The 19,138-nt window shown below is 42.0% G+C and overlaps 2 protein-coding genes across 2 annotated transcripts in view; one reads left to right on the forward strand and one right to left on the reverse strand.

Annotated features, from left to right (window-relative positions):
• Positions 1-6,186, forward strand: part of cep290 (centrosomal protein 290) — a 50,125-nt gene extending 43,939 nt beyond the window's left edge. Inside the window, exons 46-53 of the mRNA XM_063000756.1 lie at positions 34-198; positions 321-437; positions 1,417-1,589; positions 1,684-1,825; positions 1,904-1,977; positions 4,218-4,312; positions 4,391-4,449; positions 5,238-6,186. Of these exons, the coding sequence (XP_062856826.1) occupies positions 34-198; positions 321-437; positions 1,417-1,589; positions 1,684-1,825; positions 1,904-1,977; positions 4,218-4,312; positions 4,391-4,449; positions 5,238-5,426 (1,014 nt within the window). The 3' untranslated portion in view covers positions 5,427-6,186. The remainder of the gene's footprint in view (positions 1-33; positions 199-320; positions 438-1,416; positions 1,590-1,683; positions 1,826-1,903; positions 1,978-4,217; positions 4,313-4,390; positions 4,450-5,237) is intronic.
• A 1,140-nt stretch (positions 6,187-7,326) lies between these two features.
• Positions 7,327-18,472, reverse strand: rlig1 (RNA 5'-phosphate and 3'-OH ligase 1). Its single transcript, XM_063000087.1, has 7 exons — positions 18,247-18,472; positions 12,457-12,574; positions 10,944-11,039; positions 10,735-10,848; positions 9,160-9,357; positions 8,611-8,780; positions 7,327-7,642 (listed from the first exon to the last, which is right to left on the reverse strand). Exons 1-7 carry the CDS (start codon positions 18,334-18,336, stop codon positions 7,445-7,447), a joined length of 984 nt encoding a protein of 327 aa, XP_062856157.1. The 5' UTR covers positions 18,337-18,472; the 3' UTR covers positions 7,327-7,444.
• Positions 18,473-19,138: the final 666 nt, after the last annotated feature.

Genomic DNA, 19,138 nt, shown 5'->3' on the forward strand with positions numbered 1-19,138 from the left:
ATGTCAAACCCCAGCTATGTTTTTCTGCTCTAGTCTGGACGAAGTGGAAAGACGGTTCCTGAGCTGGAAAAAACCATTGCACTGATGAAGAAGGTGGTGGAGAGGGTGCAAAGAGAGAATGAGAGTCTGAAAAAGAGCTCAGCTACCACGACTCAGGAACAGCTTACCACTCTGGAACGGGAGCATGAGAAACTTAAGGTAAATGTATGTATATACCATTTATATACCATATAAATGGTATATATTTTAAACAGTATAAACGGTAATATATTTTAAATTATATTTTCCGATGATCACAGTAGTCGTCTCCTTTTGTTTAGGCTGATTATGACAGGATGAAAGAAAAGACACAGCTGACATCAAAGATGGAATCAAAGGCAAAAGGAGTGGAGAAAATCATCATGGAAAATGAGCGCCTGCGCAGAGAAATCAAAAAGGTTCCATTCACTTTGTGCTACCTGATTGTACACGGGAACAAATTAGAGCAGGTGTCATTAGTTATATTTGAACTGAGGCCAAATTTTTACAAAGCAAATACTGTAGTGTTCAGGCCAGGCAACCCACATGCTCGCCCACTCACGTGCTCATTTGTTTCAGACTATAGGACACACTCATCATTTTATGAGCTTTTGCATAATATACATGCAGATTATAACACAATAAACACCATGAAAGCAGTAATTACTAACACAACTCTCCTTACTCATATAAGGTGCTCTTTCAGTGTTCATAGTGCTGAGGTGGTGCAGCGGTAAAACACACTGTCACACCAGAGCTGACATCTCGAACTCGTTGGTTTAAATCTCAGCTCTGCTACTGGCTGGCTGGGCGCCTACACGAACAATGATTGGAACAATGATCATTAACAGGGAGGGTGCCGGAGGGATTTCTCATAACAGCAGGTAAAAAGATGCAGTCGGCTACTGCACACGTGTCGGAGGGGGCATGTGTTAGTCACGGCTCTCCATCAGTAGAGAGGAAGCATTACGAAATCGGGTGTTTGGATATGACTGGATTGGGAGGAAAATCGAGGCAAAAATGCAAAAATATAATAATATAAAAATATATTTATATAAATGTAAATATATAAATATAAGATAATATACTATACTATTTTATACAGATTATAGTATAATAATAATTATAAGATAATATGATATACAGATTTAACCAACCAGCAGAGGCTGCAACTACAGCAGCAAAGAGAAACCTCTTTGACCTTTCCCTTCCTCAGACACAACCAATGGGTTGGCCTGGCCTGTTGATAGCAAAGCTGTGATTCTAGTTTGAGCTCTCAGTGGTAGATTAATTCATATATCAGCTTTCCTAATCATTTTACACGTTTGCATCTCCTTCTACATGTGTAAACCATCACTTTAATATGCTATGATAAAAAAGTTCTGTTTTCCAAAATAGGAATCTGAGGCTTCAGAAAAGCTGAGAGTGGAAAAGGCCAGTTTGGAGGTAAGAATTGAGAAATTAAAGACAGACCTTGAGGAGACCAATCAGAAGCTTCTTGTGGCTCAGTCCAAAGGTCCATCATTGGAGGGGGCAGATAGCAGGACGTGGAAGTCTACAGTAGTGACGAGGTATGAATTTAGCTGAATGATTTCCCTCGACTGTCTCTGTTGTGGATGAAGAATCTCATGAAAAAACAGCAAATATGATTGTTTTTACTTGCAGAATGTTTGAAAAGAAAATGAAAGAGCTTGAGAGTGAAATTTGCAAGAAAAATGCAAGTATCTCAGAACTCAAACATCAGCTCACAGAGGTTCAGGAGAAAGAGCAGGCAGCACGGCATACCATTCTGCAGTTAAAGGAAGAAGTATGTTTTATAGTATGTGGGGTGTTGGGGTGTTTTTTTTTATTGTACATTCAAACCTGTATACTGTCTTTTTTTTAGGTAGAACTCCTGAAAAATATTCCCTTAGAAGCATCTACAGACAAAGGGCTTGCTAAGCAGTTTCAGAACATTAGGTAAGTTTATAATAGTAAGAGAAAACTGTAAACATACTGTAGGTTGTGTTTACATGAGATGTTCTTTTATTAGTGCATCAGTGCATAGTGTCCATGTAACTTTAAAATGGTCAGAATTTTTTATAGAGCAGAAGAAGTTTAAGTCAGTGTGCTACAGAAAACAAATGAAACTATGAAAGGCTTTAAGGTGAATAAATACACTATATTGCCAGAAGTATTCACTCGTCTGCCTTCACACACATATGAACTTGAGTGACTCCCATTCTTAATCCATAGGGTTTAATTTGATGTGGGCCCACCCTTTGCAGCTATAACAGCTTCAACTCTTCTGGGAGGGCTTTCCACAAGGTTTAGGAGTGTGTTTATGGGAATTTTTGACCATTCTTCCAGAAGCACATTTGTGAGGTCAGACACTGATGTTGGACGAGAAGGCCTGGCTCACAGTCTCCGCTCTAATTCATCCCAAAGGTGTTCTATCGGGTTGAGGTCAGGACTCCGTGCAGGCCAGTCAAGTTCTTCCACACCAAACTCGCTCATCCACGTCTTTATAGACCTTGCTTTGTGCACTGGTGCGCAGTCATGTTGGAACAGGAAGGGGCCATCCCCAAACTGTTCCCACAAAGTTGGGAGCATGAAATCTCTTGGTATGCTGAAGAATTAAGAGTTCCTTTCACTGGAACTGAGGGGCCGAGCCCAACTCCTGAAAAACAGCCCAACACCATAATCCCCCCTCAACCAAACTTTACACTTGGCACAATACAGTCAGACAAGTACCGTTCTCCTGGCAACCGCCAAACCCAGACTCGTCCATTGGATCTCCAGACAGAGGAGCATGATTCGTCACTCCAGAGAACACGTCTCCACTGCTCTAGAGTCCAGTGGCGGCATGCTTTACACCACTGCATCCGATGCTTTGCACGTCTCCACTGCTCAGCCATGGAAACCCATTTCATGAAGCTCTCTACACACTGTTCCTGAGCTAATCTGAAGGCCACATGAAGTTTGGAGGTCTGTAGCGATTGACTCTGCAGAAAGTTGGCAACCGCTGCGCACTATGCACCTCAGCATCCGCTGACCGGCTCTGTCATTTTATGTGGCCTAACACTTGGTGGCTGAGTTGCTGTCGTTCCCAATAGCTTCCACTTTGTTATAATACCACTGACAGTTGACTGTGGAATATTTGAGGAAATTTCACGACTGGACTTGTTGCACAGGTGGCATCCTATCACCTTTTTTAGAATTACACCTACTGATAAGATGCACTTTGTAAGATATACAATCACTGCCTGTTGCTTTATGCACTTTGTTGCTGCGTCTTCCGCAACCATCAATTGATAGGGATAGATCCTCTAATGACTAGGTAAGGTATCCTTTGGGTGGTGGACCCTCCTCAGCATTGCAATGGCATTAACATTTTTTAATACTGGGAGGAGAATCCCAATACTAAGCCAACGTCATTTTGTGCTCATAAACTGTGTACTGATACAAGGCGTGGGCTGGGTAGCACTGTCGCCTCACAGCAAGAAGGTCCTGGGTTCGATCCCCAAGTGGGGCGGTCCGGAGTTTGCATGTTCTCCTCATGTCCATGTGGGTTTCCTCCGGGAAATCTGGTTTCCTCCCAAAGTCCAAAGACATGCAAGTGAGGTGAATTGGAGACACTAAAAATTGTCCATGACTGTGTTCAATATAACCTTGTGAACTGCTGAACCTTGTGTAATGAGTGACTACCGTTCCTGTCATGAATGTAACCAAAATGTGTAAAACATGACGTTAAAATCCTAATAAACAACCAAACAAACTGATACAAGGCAGGAGGACAATGAACACAGATTGTGCATAAAACAGAAAGCAATAGTTTCTAACTGTACACCTACATGTGTTAACAGGGTATGTGTTCCTAATAACAAGATCAGTTAGTGTATACTGTGTATAAAATACCCAGATCTGCTGCTGCATCTGATACACTCAGAACAACATACAGTACACTGCCATGTCATTACCATGTTAGTGTTATTGCAGTGCTGAGAATACTCCACCGCTTAATTAATACTGGGCCAATGGGAATTTAATGGTTGGGAATCCAGTTGACAAAATATACTAAAAACGTAATAGGCTACAGTTAGTAATTATACCCACAATGTGTATCTAGTGTATATAGTAGGTGTAGCTCATAAAATGGCCAAAGAATGTATGTAGGTAAGTGAACCTAATAAAGTGTACCATCCATCTGCAATTATTAGACTAGCAAATCATCAGCTGGAGAGGGAAAAGGCTCATCATCTTCATCAGATCCAGAACTATGAAAAGAAGTTTGGAACCAATATGGACGGACCAGGTACCATTTCATTGACAAATGGATTGCTATAAAAACAAGCTCATTAGACCTCATTCTTAACCTTTATGATCACTGCAGGATACAGTGAGCTTCAGGCCCAACTAAAAGCAGCAAATAGTGAAAGGAGTCAACTAAAGGTAATGCCTTTATAAAATTGCATCATCCAATAGTTTTTTTCTTTTGTTCTGGACCTCTGTTATACTGCTTATTGCCAGCTAATGAAAATATGACTTGTACATTCTTTGCCAGATGAAAACAAACCATCCAGATTTGAGAACTCAAATGGTTATGAAAACCACATATCATGCACTGGAATTAGACACGATTTAGTTTGCATAGATTGCATTTTTATTAACTGCTTTGTCCTGGTCTGGAAAAACTTGGCACATGGCAGGAATACCCTAAACAGGGCACCAATCCAGTGCAAGGCTTTCACAAAAATATTCAGACCCTCTGTTCATTACTTAGTCGAAACCTGTTATATTCACATTTGCAGTCACATCAACACGATAATGGAAAGAAGCTGGGATACTCGAAACAACTCTTGACTAAACCAGGTGGTTAATGATAATTAGTCTTTTAATTGTATGCCAACATCACTAACATAAAATCCTGGTTATGGAATATTTAACACATTCTGCAGCAGTAAAGATGAAAATCCAGTAATTGTATACAACTAGTTGAGAAGAAAATCGTACCTAGGTTTTACTTAGCCAGAACTAACAGTATTTACTAATTTTATATGGAGAATGTTATTTCACCTGGGTTGGCTTGATATTTTGGGATAGCAGAAAGACATTGGGTGCTTGGGTGGCCAAATATTAGTACCAAATATTTGTACCTAGACATCATCCCAATCTGAGATAATTACATTTCAGGTCAAGTTTCACTCACACATTTAATCATTTCATTGATCCTCTTTAAGGATGAATTGAGAAGGATGACCAAAGAGCTGGCAAACTTCGATCCAACGTTCTTCGAGGAGCTTGAAGATCTGAAGTTTAACTATAACGTGGAGGTTAAGAAAAACATCCTTCTGGAAGAGCAGCTAAAAAAACTGTCGGAGCGCTTTGGAGTGGACGTGGATATCCCGTCGAATGGATCGTTCAGCTGATATACATCATCACATGTTGGGGGTTTATAAGTCTGAAATCATTCCAGAAGTTCTGATAAAACCAAACAAGAGTCTTCATGTCAGTTCAGGTTTTTATGTTGATGTATTTTTATGTACATTGTAAATTTTTTATTTATTTTTTTTTAAATGAAGATGTTTTGATTTCTTTTCTGTGCTTGTTATTTATGGCATTTTTTATTAGCAAACATATGTGCTGACTGAGTTACATTCAGCCAGTTTGTTTCATGTACAGTACCCCATCCATCACTGCATCTGGTTCAGAGTCGTAAGTATAAAAACAATAACTTTTTAACAGCTATGTGATATACACATGACACAATTATTTATCATTTTAGGGCCTGACTGATCTTGTGTGGGCAGATCGTTTTCCATTTACAGCATTTAGTGGGCGCTTTTATCCAAAGCGACCTGTTGTGACCAAATACAGTTAAAGCATTTAAAGGCTAAGGTTCTTGCTCAGGGGCCTAACGGTGATGTTATGATTACCACTAAGCTACCACTGCCCTGTATTAATGTTTCACAGTTGTAATGTGCAGATCAATCTAATAATGTGCCAGCAATATTTTATGTTTATAAAGACAGTTAGTGTGATGGGCTGTAAAATCAAGACATGCACACACAGTGGTGCATGCATGGACATGACAATAGCTGTCAGTAACTTCTCAATGACTGTGTCACTAATGACTAAAAACTAGGTGATGCTGTAAATAAAACCCCACTTAAGTGGAATTTAAAGTTACAGGGATTAAATCGATGTGTTTATTTATTTTGCTGTTTAGCATGGTAGGTTCATCAGTAAATTACTGTCCATGACAACTGTTTTATCAGTCTGGTCCTAATAGTTTTAAGCTGCCTTAATAATTGCCCGTAAATATACATAGTCTTGTGCAAAGGGTTAAATTTTCCATGTTTTGTAGATTTTCCAAGTAAAAATATGTATTTAAAGTAAACAAAGTTGAACATGGTATTTTTCTGCTAAATTAGACTTTTTTCTTTCAACTGCTCCTGCATCATTCTGGTCTGCATGCCTGATGCAACCCTGTTTGTTTTTATTCGGGCTTTGGACCAGCACTGAGAGTACACTGACAAGTGTACCTCCAAATCTGGGATCTTGAATACATCGTATCAAATCTCAGCTCTGCCTGCCGGCTAGGCTGAGCGGCCACATGAGCAACGACTGACCTGTTGTTCAGATATGGATGGGATTAAGCCGGATAGGGTCTCTCGCTCTCTTAACTAATGCAATTATGATTTCTGCTGGCTGATTTATTGATGGCGCCTGCACAGAGATGAGAAAAGAGTGCTGTCAGGGTGTGTCTCTCTGTACACAGTGCTGAGCTGCACTGGTCAAGGTGTCGGTGATAAGATGCATACGGCACGCTGCCCACGTGTCGGAGGGGGCGTGGGTTAGCTTCGTTCTCCTCAATTGGACGCACTAAAAGGGAGAAAATGCATAAATAAAAATAAAAAAAGAGAGAATGCCAAGGTTTTTAACAACTTGAGCTTATATGAACACCATCAACCGCAATAGTAAAGTTGGTGAATTTCACTAGCTGAGTTTTTGGGCCTACTAATAAGACTTCAGTCTTGCCAGCATTTAGTTTAAGGCAGTTCTTATGTAACCATTGCTTGCGGGCAGTAATGCATGCACTTAGACACTGGACAGGTGTTATAGATGGAGCTATACTAATATAAATCTGAATGTCATCAGCATATCAGTGAAAATCTCGAATAATCTGGCCATAGTTAAATGTACAGTTTGTTTCCTGTAAAGCAGGTTAACTTATTTCATCTTAAAATCCACAAATCATGGCATCGGACCAAGAGCACCCAAACTTTTGCTTAAGACTGCACACTTTTCCTCATAAAACAGAAAGTATTATTCCACAGTTTCAGGTTTAATGTACCTCATCTTACTAGGATAATATATTTTGCATTGTAAACAGGAAGTTAATAGTATGTAGGAATGTTTGTCTTTCTGTCCCATCTTTAACCAATCAGACTTCAAACTGAACGTCTCTTATTGAGCTGAACTGCCGTCCGTTCAGGCTGGACAGAAAGCTGAACAAGTTCTTTTGTGAGTCGGATGAACCGTCCGGATCACACGTTTGCCGGTCCATGTGGATCACCACAGGTCGAGAGTTCAGGAAGGCGTCGCCGTCAGGCCATTTCAGACCCAAGTGGTGCCGGTGAAGCTGCAACAACAGGTATTCTTATATTAATATACACTGATAAGCCATAACATTAAAACCTCCTTTTTTCTACATTCACTGTTTATTTCATCAGCTCCACTTACCATGTAGAAGCACTTTGTAGTTCTACAATTACTGACTGTAGTCCATCTGTTTCTCTACATACCTTTTTAGCCTGCTCTTCAATGGTCAGGACCCCCACAGGACCATTACAGAGTAAGTATTATTTGGGTGGTGGATCATTCTCATCACTGCAGTGACAATGACATGGTGGTGGTGTGTTAGTGTGTGTTGTGCTGGTATGAGTGGATCAGACACAGCAGCGCTGCTGGAGTTTTTAAATACCGTGTCCACTCACTGTCCACTCTATTAGACACTCCTACCTAGTTGGTCCACCATGTAGACGTAAAGTCAGACGATCGCTCATCTATTGCTGCTGTTTGAGTTGGTCATCTTCTAGACCTTCATCAGTGGTCACAGGACGCTGCCCACGGGGTGCTGTTGGCTGGATATTTTTGGTTGGTGGACTATTCTCAGTCCAGCAGTGACAGTGAGGTGTCTAAAAACTCCCATCAGCATTGCTGTGTCTAATCCAATCATACCAGCACAACACACACTAACACACCACCACCATGTTAGTGTCACTGCTGTGCTTATGAGAATGATCCAATACCTAAATAATACCTGCTCTGTGGTGGTCCTGGGAGAGTCCTGACCATTGAAGAACAGCATGAAAGGGGGCTAACAAAGCATGCAGAGAAACACATGGACTACAGTCAGTGAGTGTAGAAACAAGGAGGTGGTTTTAATGTTATGGCTGATCGATGTATGGTTTACAATAAATGCACTTTCTGCAACAATGACTTTTAATAGAGCTCAAACTATTACCACTAGTACTGTTAAAGTCTACAAAACTTCGTCAATCAACAATCTTAATACTGTATTGGCCATCACATGAGATTTGACTTTACCTTTATAAGCATGCCATTGCTACAGTGCCACACTATTCCTTCCACTTTGCCCTCATGGCTTTCTTGAAACCAGGAGTACAGCTGCTTGTACTCCACTGGAGGAGCATTTCTGATGTGCAAAATGCCATGAGGCACCAGAACATGCAGCGGATGCTTCTTGCTGCCCAAGCCTGGGGAAAAAGTAGTAGAATATACAACACTATGAAAAAATGTCCAACATAGTAGCTCTTAACTTTAGGGGCTTTATGTAGGAGGGTTCTGTATGTACCAAAGTGATTCTGAGCGTATTTATGTAAATATTATTTCTAATGGTTGATCTGAATATGTACATACTTCATATAATCTGAAGGTTGCATAAGCATGTTTTAAAAAACTATGATCATTAAAACACCCACAGTCCAAAGACGTGCAAGTGAGGTGAATTGGAGATACTAAATTGTCCATGACTGTGTTTGAGATTAAACTTGAACTGATAACTACCCGTCCTGTCATGAATGTAACTAATGTGTGCAAAACATGACGACAAACCATGCTGAAGAAACAGCTTACCATATGGGTTTCCATTCACGTTGGTCCCAATGAGTTCCAGGGTCTGCTCGATGAGTTCTGCCAGAGGAACACTAGCAATTTCTAACAAAGTTTCATCCTCTTTGTGTGGCCTTAAAACGAGAGCTGCTGCAGCATCATGGTCAACCACCGAGGCGTGCCAGCAGTATTGCTTGTTAGAGTTGTCAACTGGAACCCACCCTTCAATTAAATAAATAAATAATTAAAAACACAGCACAGAACTCTATGAACTGTAATCAATACTGCACACCTCATCATTCCAACAATGCCAACATGCCAAGAATTAAACACCTTACAAAAAATGCGGTTGGATGGTGCAGCGGACTAATATGCTAGTGAATCACAGCAGAGATCATGAGCTCTCGAGTATAAATCCCAGGCTGTACTATTAACCTGGCCGTGCATCTGGATGTGCCTAAGGAAAGGAGGTCAAGGATCCAATTGCAATCTCTGCTGTGTGGTTGTTGAGGCTCATGCACAGGGGGTGGATACGGCCCTCTGTGAGATTGCCACTGGCAAGGGGATTGGGGGGTAAGTGCGGGATAGTCTTCTCTAGATCTTCTCAGTCAGTATGGGGCAGTACAAGCTGCAAGAGAATTGCAATAGGGGAGGTGGCGGGGATTAGACTGAAAGAAGTGGGGTGCACCACTTTGTTGTAATATGTAACCCTTTATCAATTAAACCCTTGAAGCCAGACTCTTGTAAACCAAACTCAGTTTAGAGGAAAATTAACTTATTTACAGGCCTGGAGTTTTCAGTTCTGTTTGTTTATTAGTGAGCTAACAGGTTCTTTGGATTTACATCTACAAGCGACATGTTAATGAGTGATTTAAAGTCTAATCAGATCAAACTTAAGCCTAGTAGGTTGAGCTTCAGGCTATCAATCAAAAGACTGTGGGTTTGAATTCCAGCTCTGCCATGAAGCCACCATTGGGGCCTTAAACAAACCCTCTCAGCTTTGGATTGCTGTACAATGGCTGTTCCTGCACTATGGCCCCAGAATCCAAAGAATCTGGGATCTGCAGAAGAGGAATTTCACTGTCCTGAACATGTGTATAAGTATATATTACCAAGAAGGCATTATTTTAGGCCTTCCCAGAGGAGTGGGGGCAGTTATAGTCACAAACAGGGGATCATCTCCATATCACTGCTTATGGTTTGGAAACTGGATGTCCAACAAGCTCAAAGTCAGGTGTCCAAATACTTTTGGCAATAAGGTGTACCTGTTATTTACACTGAAGGTGTGCTTTTATGTTAGCGCCATGCTAGTAAAGAAGATCTGACATAATCTATCAACACCTTTTGATTAGCCAGACTCCTCAAGCCATGCTATAAATTGACAGTGTTTATCACTTATGAACAGCCAACAGTTCTTTGGCTTGAATACAGACTTTTATACCCTACTCTAACCAGTAGGCAAAAAAGTATTTGTTTTTATCAAACATGTCAAAAAAGGCTGATGTGATAAATAAAAATAAACCAATACGAAATAAATGTCTAGAAACTTGATCTACTGGCTTACAAAAACCCAAAAAATATGTGTAACATTAGGTTTACCAGGGATGTGTCCATGTTCGTCAGGTACCGGATGGCCGTCCTCATGCTGAACTCCACCTGCAGGAATCCATGTGTCAGGTACATCTCGAAAATCTTCTAGGTTCCATGTGAAACCTTGCATTAAAAAGCAGAAAGCATTTAGAAATCATTCACATCCCAACAGAAGCACCTCATGCTGTACCGCTAAATGATGGGGGATACTTTCATACCTTTACAGGTCTTCTGAGAGAATTGATATTTTTTAAACTTCTTGTCTGCTTGCTTGGTGGGTTTCCGGTCCAGGCGAGCCCAGAGATGGGGTTCACCTACAAAGCCAACGTGAAGTATGTAGTAAGCTACTGGTCTTCACATGAAAAGCACATATACTGTAGATTCAATGCACCTGCTCAATGAATGAGCGTAAATGTTAATATAAATTAGTAGCTGTGATGGCTATTCTCAAAAGTGCACTGCATACTCTTTCATAGAACCTTGCATTACAACATTTTGCCTCGTGGCCAATGTTTCTGGGGATGGCCAAAACAGTCCCAAGAGTCAGAAAGAGCAAAAATGGCTTATGTAAAAATTGTGTGCTCATCTTCCACTACTGCACCAGCAAAAGGATTTAATCCTGGTACCTAACAGCAGTCAGGGTACCGCTGGTTATCACATGGTCTGGAGAGGCATAGCATTGGAGAGTCACACAAACCTCCATTACTGACCTACCACCAACCCATCACGCTTGATGATGTTGCAGGCAGCTTAATGTTCACTATGGCATCTCCAGACTCTTTTACTTCTGTCACATGTGCTCAGTGTAAACCTGCTCTCATTAGAGAATGGGTTTTCTGGTGTTTTTCTGAATACCAATCAAGCTGCACAGTGCTGGGCTATAAGCACAGGTCCCAGTAGATGACGTCGGGCCCTAATGCCACCCTCATGGAGTCAATTTCTGACAGTGGTCATTTAGTAATGACAAAACATAGTCTTATAAAACAGTTTTTAAATGAATTAAATACATAAACAGCATGCATTTGTACATATATTCAGTCAGCTACACAATTGTTGGTTATGTTGGTAAAGATAAATAGACGTGTTTGTTATTAAAAATTACACAGCAACACGTTTAGTTAGGTGGTTTAGAAAACCGTTTATAAAACGGATAGTTCCGGTCCTAAAATCTGATTGGCTGAGCCGCGTTCGAAGCCGTTGTAAAATCCCCGATAAACGCACACCTAGGACCACCTCACATCATTCCATATTAATACGCCACTGAATCGAAAAAGTTAATGTTATTTTCGCCCTCATGTTGCCTCGCGGAAGAATGCTTTATTGTAAGTTTATACACGATAAATACATTTATGAATTAAACATTGTTGTATTTATTATATTTTTTGTTGACCGCCGTTTTATAAAAGCAATAAGCCACTCGAGACCGTACGTTACTGTTACAATTTTAGCACGGGGAAAGACGTTTTTCAAAAACGTCATCCCCGTGCTAAAATCACAGTAACGTACGGCCTCTCGTGGCTTATTGCTTTAGTAATATTTAACTTGGCATGGCCTCATAATTCTTTATTAGTGATTAGCTGCTAACTTCTCTGTACCCATATAAATAGAACTTGTTTGACTGCACCCAATAAAAATAAACTAGTAAGACAACAATGTGACCATGTGATTTTAAGTGCCAATAATTACAGAATTAACTACATGGGTTTTGTGCTGTCACTAGCAGTGTGGTACCTCTGTATGTAGTAACATAGCAACATGTGCCATCCAGCTTCTCAGTGGCGAGAGCACAATGAACATCTGACTCAACAGTTACAGGATTCATAGTGTCTGTAGCCACGACCTGAAATTGCTGAACACACAACAATGCAGATTTACAGTCAGTACTGTGTAGAGTGACCATACGTCCTCCTATTCCCAGACATGTCCTCTTGTTAGGGGTTAAAACTGTGTTTAGGAATTTCCAGATAGCCTAAAACATTTGGGATTTGGGTTTTGCTTTCATATTCGCATTAGTTTGCATGCATTTCTGCATTTCATGGCATGATTGGCTGATCATGTACACACCCTACATGCAACCATTGGTCAAACTGCTTCTCATTTATTATCCGCACCACAGCAACAGTCAATAAAATACAAATGCAAATAAATATTCACAGTTTAATTGCAGAAAATTCCAGAGCTGTTGACTTTCATTCTAAGCTGTAAGAATCTCTTGTCTGTTGAGTCGAGCGGCTTTTGTGTGAAGAGTACACATTTAAACACGCCTTGCTGATATTTTTTGCTACTTAATTACATGGAAATTGATTGGTTTGTTACCAGACTAAACTTTTTTACTGATTCAGACTAACATCATAGCATGGCCTTGACAGTCTTCATCAACAATCTACCAGCCACATACCTTCACATAGCCTTATGGCATGGTGCTACCGGCTACTTGAAACCTATTCAGCCCCAATTTTGCACCCACCATGGACTCTCTGCCTTGAGTCTTGGTCACCCTAGTTTGTTTATTAGGATTTTAACGTCATGTTTTACACTTTGGTTACATTCATGACAGGAACGGTAGTTAATCATTAAACAAGGTTATATCGAACACAGTCTTGGACAATTTTGTATCTCCAATTCACCTCAATTGCATGTCTTTGGACTGTGGGAGGAAACCGGAGCACCCGGAGGAAACCCACACGGACACGGGGAGAACATGCAAACTCCACACAGAAAGGACCCAGACCGCTCCACCTGGGGATCAAACCCAGGACCTTCTTGCTGTGAGGCGACCCACTTAGCCATATTTTGATTTTCCAAGAAGGCACAGAGGGGAAGACACGAGGCAGTACAATAAACATCAGCCCCTCAGGTCCAAGGTAAAAAAAAAAACATTATGAGCAAGTCAATGATCCAACAAAGACTCATTTATCTCACACATCTGCTACGAGCATGTTATTCTGTTTACTTGCATGAACTGGCATTCATGAGCTCAACTGTAGGGAGATAGAGATAGTTCAGTGGTTAACGTACTGGAGTAGTAACAGAAGGTAGCAGGTTCAAGCCCCACCACCAAGTTGCCACTGTTGGCTCGGATATATATATATATACATATATTTGTGTGTGTGTATATATATATATATATATATATATATATATATATATATATATATATATCAGTGGCGGCTGCTGGTCTTTCAAAGAGGGGAAGCTCATTGTCGGCTTACATCATAAAATTTGTCAATTTATCTATATATAAATGTATAAATTCTCCCCTTTGTTAGTTTTCAAGAAAATGGCATGAAATGGGTTGCAGTCTTCCGACTTCACTCGCAAAATCCGCGATGGTACTGAAGCTCCCAGCGACAGCTGTCAATCAAAATGGGATTCAGCCTTTCGACTGATCCTCCAATCATCTTGCAGAAGCTCAGCGTCCAGACCCGCCCACAGCTCCATTCACCCCCAGAGACGCTCAGCGTCCGGGGGCGGGACAAAATCGTGGCATTTATCCAATGACCGGCGAGTTTCGAAGTCCCGCCCATGCAGCCCCATAGAAGCAAAGAGACGCTCAGCGTCTGCGGGTAAATGCATTGACGCTCCGGGAATGTATGAGTTAAGTTAACAAAATCGAGTCGATTTGTGATAATTAGCTGATTCTGAACGAACTCGTCTTCAAGATGAACGTGTTCTAACGCATTTGTAGTCAATGAAATGTTAACACAACTGTACATATTTGACCATTTAATTTTTGACATTTCAGGGGAAGCTGAGCTTCCCTTGCAGTCTTAGAGAAATCGCCACTGATATACTGTATATATATATATATATATATATATATATATATATATATAGAGAGAGAGAGAGAGAGAGAGAGAGAGAGAGAGAGAGAGAGAGAGAGAGAGAGAGAGAGAGAGAGAGAGAGAGGAGGGACAGTGAGTGACCATATACTGTATCCCATACACACTCGCACATACTCACACACACACACACCAGCATACACACACACACCAACAAATGCACACACACTTACAAATACTTTTTCCACACATACATATACACACTTTATATACTTGTTGTTCTAATTTGTTTGTTATTTTTTAAGGCTAATTACTAATGTTATTGAACATTCTTTAAATTAATACAAATGTTTATGTATGCAATTTTTTTTTCATTTATTATCTAGTTTGTAAATGCGCTTTGGCAATACAAATGTGAATATTTGTCATGCTAATAAAGCACTTTTAAAAAGCTAACCCAAGCCGGCCGGCTCTACCATCGTTATTCCTCGCAAATGCATGCTCTCTGGAGAATAAACTGGACTGTATCAGACTTCAGCGAACTACCCAATGTGAGTACAGGGACTGTTGTGTTTTAATTTTCACTGAAACATGGCTTAGCGACAACATTCCAGACAGTGCCATTCAGCTAGACGGGCTAGCATCGTATCGCGCCGATAGAAATGCAGCTCAGTCCGGTAAAACACGAGGAGGAGGCGTTTGTGTTTACATTAACACCGAATGGTGCAAGGACTCTGTGCTTGTTGTGGCGTACTGTTCTCCGATGGTGGAATTTGCTGTTGTTAGATGCAGAACTTTTTATTTACCACGGGAATTCACCAGCGTGCTTATTGTCGCGGTGTATCTTCCGCCCAGCGCGAACGCGAAGGAAGCATTGAGCGAACTTTACAGAGCCATCAGCGAACTGCAGACCATTCATCCAGACGGACTGTTTATTATCGCTGGGGATTTTAATCATGCAAATCTCAAGTCTGTTCTCCCTAAATTCCATCAGCATGTGGACTGTGCTACGAGAGGAGCGAACACGCTGGATAATGTTTACACTAACATTGCCGGTGCGTACCGGGCGGAGCCCCGCCCCCACCTCGGATACTCAGACCACATCTCTGTAATGCTAATTCCAGCATACAGAGCACTCGTCAGGCGCTCCAGACCTGTACAGAAACAGGTGAAAACCTGGCCAGAAGGATCCATCTCTGCTCTTCAGGACTGTTTTGAGTGCACTGACTGGGACATGTTTAAGGAGGCTGCAACATACAGCGATTACACTGATCTAGAGGAGTACACGACTTCAGTGACCTGCTACATCAGCAAATGCATTGAGGACGTCACTACCACTAGAACCATCACTTCCAGACCCAACCAGAAGCCGTGGATGACTCCAGAGGTGCGTGCACTGCTGAGGGCCCGAGACTCCGCTTTTAAAGCAGGTGACCAGCCGGCTCTGAGAACAGCGAGAGCCAGACTGTCCAGGGCGATCCGAGAAGCAAAGCGCGCACACGGCCAGAACATCCACAGCCACTTCCAGAACAGCGGTGACACACGGCGCTTGTGGCAGGGCATCCAGGCCATCACCAACTACAGGACGACCCCACCCGTCTGTGACAGTGATGCCTCCCTTCCAGATGCGCTGAACGACTTCTACGCTCGGTTCGAGGCGCAGAACAACATGTTGGCGAGGAAGATGATCCCACCTGGTGACGACCAGGTGCTTCGTCTCTCCACAGCGGACGTGAGGAGAACTCTGCACGGAGTCAACCCACGGAAGGCTTCTGGACCAGACAACATTCCTGGCCGAGTGCTCAAAGGATGTGCAGACCAGCTGGCAGATGTATTCACTGACATCTTCAACATCTCCCTGAGCAGCGCCATCGTTCCAACATGCCTCAAGACGACCACCATCGTACCCGTGCCAAAGAAGTCATCTGTGTCATGCTTCAACGACTATCGTCCCGTAGCACTCACGCCTATCATCACGAAGTGCTTCGAGAAACTAGTCATGAGGCATATTAAGACACTACTGCCTCCCACCATGGACCCACTGCAGTTTGCGTACCGTCCTAACCGCTCAACGGACGACGCCATATCCACTACACTTCACCTGGCTTCTACACACCTGGACAGAAAGAACACTTACGTCAGGATGCTGTTCATAGACTTTAGCTCAGCTCAGCATTCAACACCATCATTCCTCAGCATCTAATTGGAAAGCTGAGCACGCTGGGCCTGAACACCTCTCTCTGCAACTGGATCCTGGATTTCTTGACTGAGAGACCTCAGTCCGTCCGGATCGGTAAGAACACCTCCAGCACCACCACACTGAGCACCGGCGCTCCCCAAGGCTGTGTGCTCAGTCCACTGCTGTTTACTCTGCTTACGCACGACTGTACAGCAATGCACAGCTCGAATTCCATCGTTAAGTTTGCAGACGACACAACTGTGGTGGGACTCATCAGCAACAACGATGAGTCAGCGTACAGAGAGGAGGTACAACATCTAACGGACTGGTGCCAAGTCAACAACCTGTCTCTGAATGTGGATAAAACCAAAGAGATGGTCATTGACTTTAGAAAGACACTAAGGGACCACTCCCCACTGCACATCGACGGCTCATCTGTTGAGATCGTCAAGAGCACCAAATTTCTCGTTGTTCATCTGGAGGAGAATCTCACCTGGACCCTCAACACCAGTTCCATCACCAAGAAAGCCCAGCAGCGCCACCCCCCATTCTCACCACGTTCTACAGAGGAACAATCGAGAGCATCCTGAGCGGCTGCATCACTGTCTGGTTCGGAAATTGTACTGCGTCGGACCGCAGGACTCTCCAGCGAGTAGTGAGGACAGCTGAAAAGATCATCGGGGTCGCTCTTCCATCTCTCACGGACATTTTTAACACCCGCTGCATCCGCAAAGCTCTCAGCATTGTGGACGATCCAACACATCCATCACATGGACTTTTTACTCGATACCGCAGCATCCGGACTAACACAACCAGACTGTGTAACAGTTTTATCCCTCAAGCAATCAGACTCCTAAACTCAGGACTGTAACAATTTCCTCCGGAAATTTTCTGCTGCCACACACTGATCTGTATTGACTATGTTACTTGCATTTTTGACTATGTTACTTGTATTTTTGCACACCCCCTGGAAATGCACAATAATTTCTGCACCTTACTTGTATTTTGCACCTTATTTACTTTTTAGGCACCTTATCTGCATTGCCAATTTTACGCTGCTAATGTACAACATGTCACTACCTCATGAACCATTGTACCATCTATTCACCATCATGTACTAACACTTGTCTTAAGTCCTGTCTTCTAATTACTTGTTTAGATTAGGGATAATTAGGAATATCTTTTGTAGTTATTTATTATAGGATTTTTTGTATTATTGTTGTATTTGCACTGTTTTGTATTGTCTTGCACTTTTTGTACCGTGTTACACCGTGATCCTAGAGGAACGCTGTTTCGTTTCAATATGTACTTGTATGTAGCTGAAATGACAATAAAACCTCTCTGACTCTGACTCTAAATTGAACTGAATTGAGAGAGAGAGAGAGAGAGAGAAGCATCAGAATAAAGTTCAGTACTATGGAAAGGTGTGACGCGCAGACTGCTAAGTATCTAAGATGTAAGATCTCCAGCTCTAGTATCTCTGCAGCTGTTTTAAGGTAAAAAGACACTGTGCTTCAATATTTTGTCCATTTCTTTTTTTGACTATGTGTTTATTCTCACCTGATGCTCGCGTTTTCTAGAAGCTTCTTGTTTCACCTCAGTAAGAAAAACACATGGGATTTTCTGCTGAACCGAACCGAGGAGCCGCATGACTGATTCTGATCCTAATCTCCACCAACAATAAACCTTTCCAACATTTTACTGTATGCAGCACGTTGTGAAGTAAACTTGTAGCTGTGAGAGATGAGATCTGAGATCTGGCTGCTCCTATCTGCCCTGTTTACAAGTCATTCTGCAAAAGCGTTTACCCGCGTCTCAGTATTAAAGCCGGACGTCCTGCTGCCACCGTCTGGACTGGAGACCCAACCATCCTCTTTTACTTCAGTAGGTGCGAGTACTGGCCGCCGGCGGATCGTGATCCGCATTATTGATTTGGCACAGTTTCTACGCCTGACACAACACTCACTAGTTATCTGGGCTTGGGACCGGCACTACAATGCACTTTATGCATCCTAGCGGCTAGGTACCTATAGGACAATTTTGTGTCTCCAGTTAGCCTGGCTGCATGTTTTTGGACTGTGGGAGGAAACCGGAGCACCCGGAGGAAACCAATGAACAGCTTTGGAATAAACTGGAATATTAACTGAAGCTCTCCTGACCAACATCTTTGCCCAGCTCTACAAACACTCTTTTGAATAAATGGGCACAAATTCCCACATACATACTTTTAAGCCTTGTAAGAAGCCTTCTTATAAGTGTGATTGTACTGTAGTTCTAACTGAACAGATCACATAGTAATCTTGTAAAATGAGATGTGCAAGCTCATGGTCCGGTGTCCAAATACTTTTGGTCATATAGTACACTTGTAGTCACAATTGTAAGTCACTAAAATTGAACAAAACTGCCTGCTAAATGTCATGAATGTAAATGTTCTGCTGATAATGAGATTTGT

Source organism: Trichomycterus rosablanca, chromosome 8, assembly GCF_030014385.1.
Source record: "Trichomycterus rosablanca isolate fTriRos1 chromosome 8, fTriRos1.hap1, whole genome shotgun sequence".
Lineage (NCBI taxonomy): Eukaryota > Metazoa > Chordata > Actinopteri > Siluriformes > Trichomycteridae > Trichomycterus > Trichomycterus rosablanca.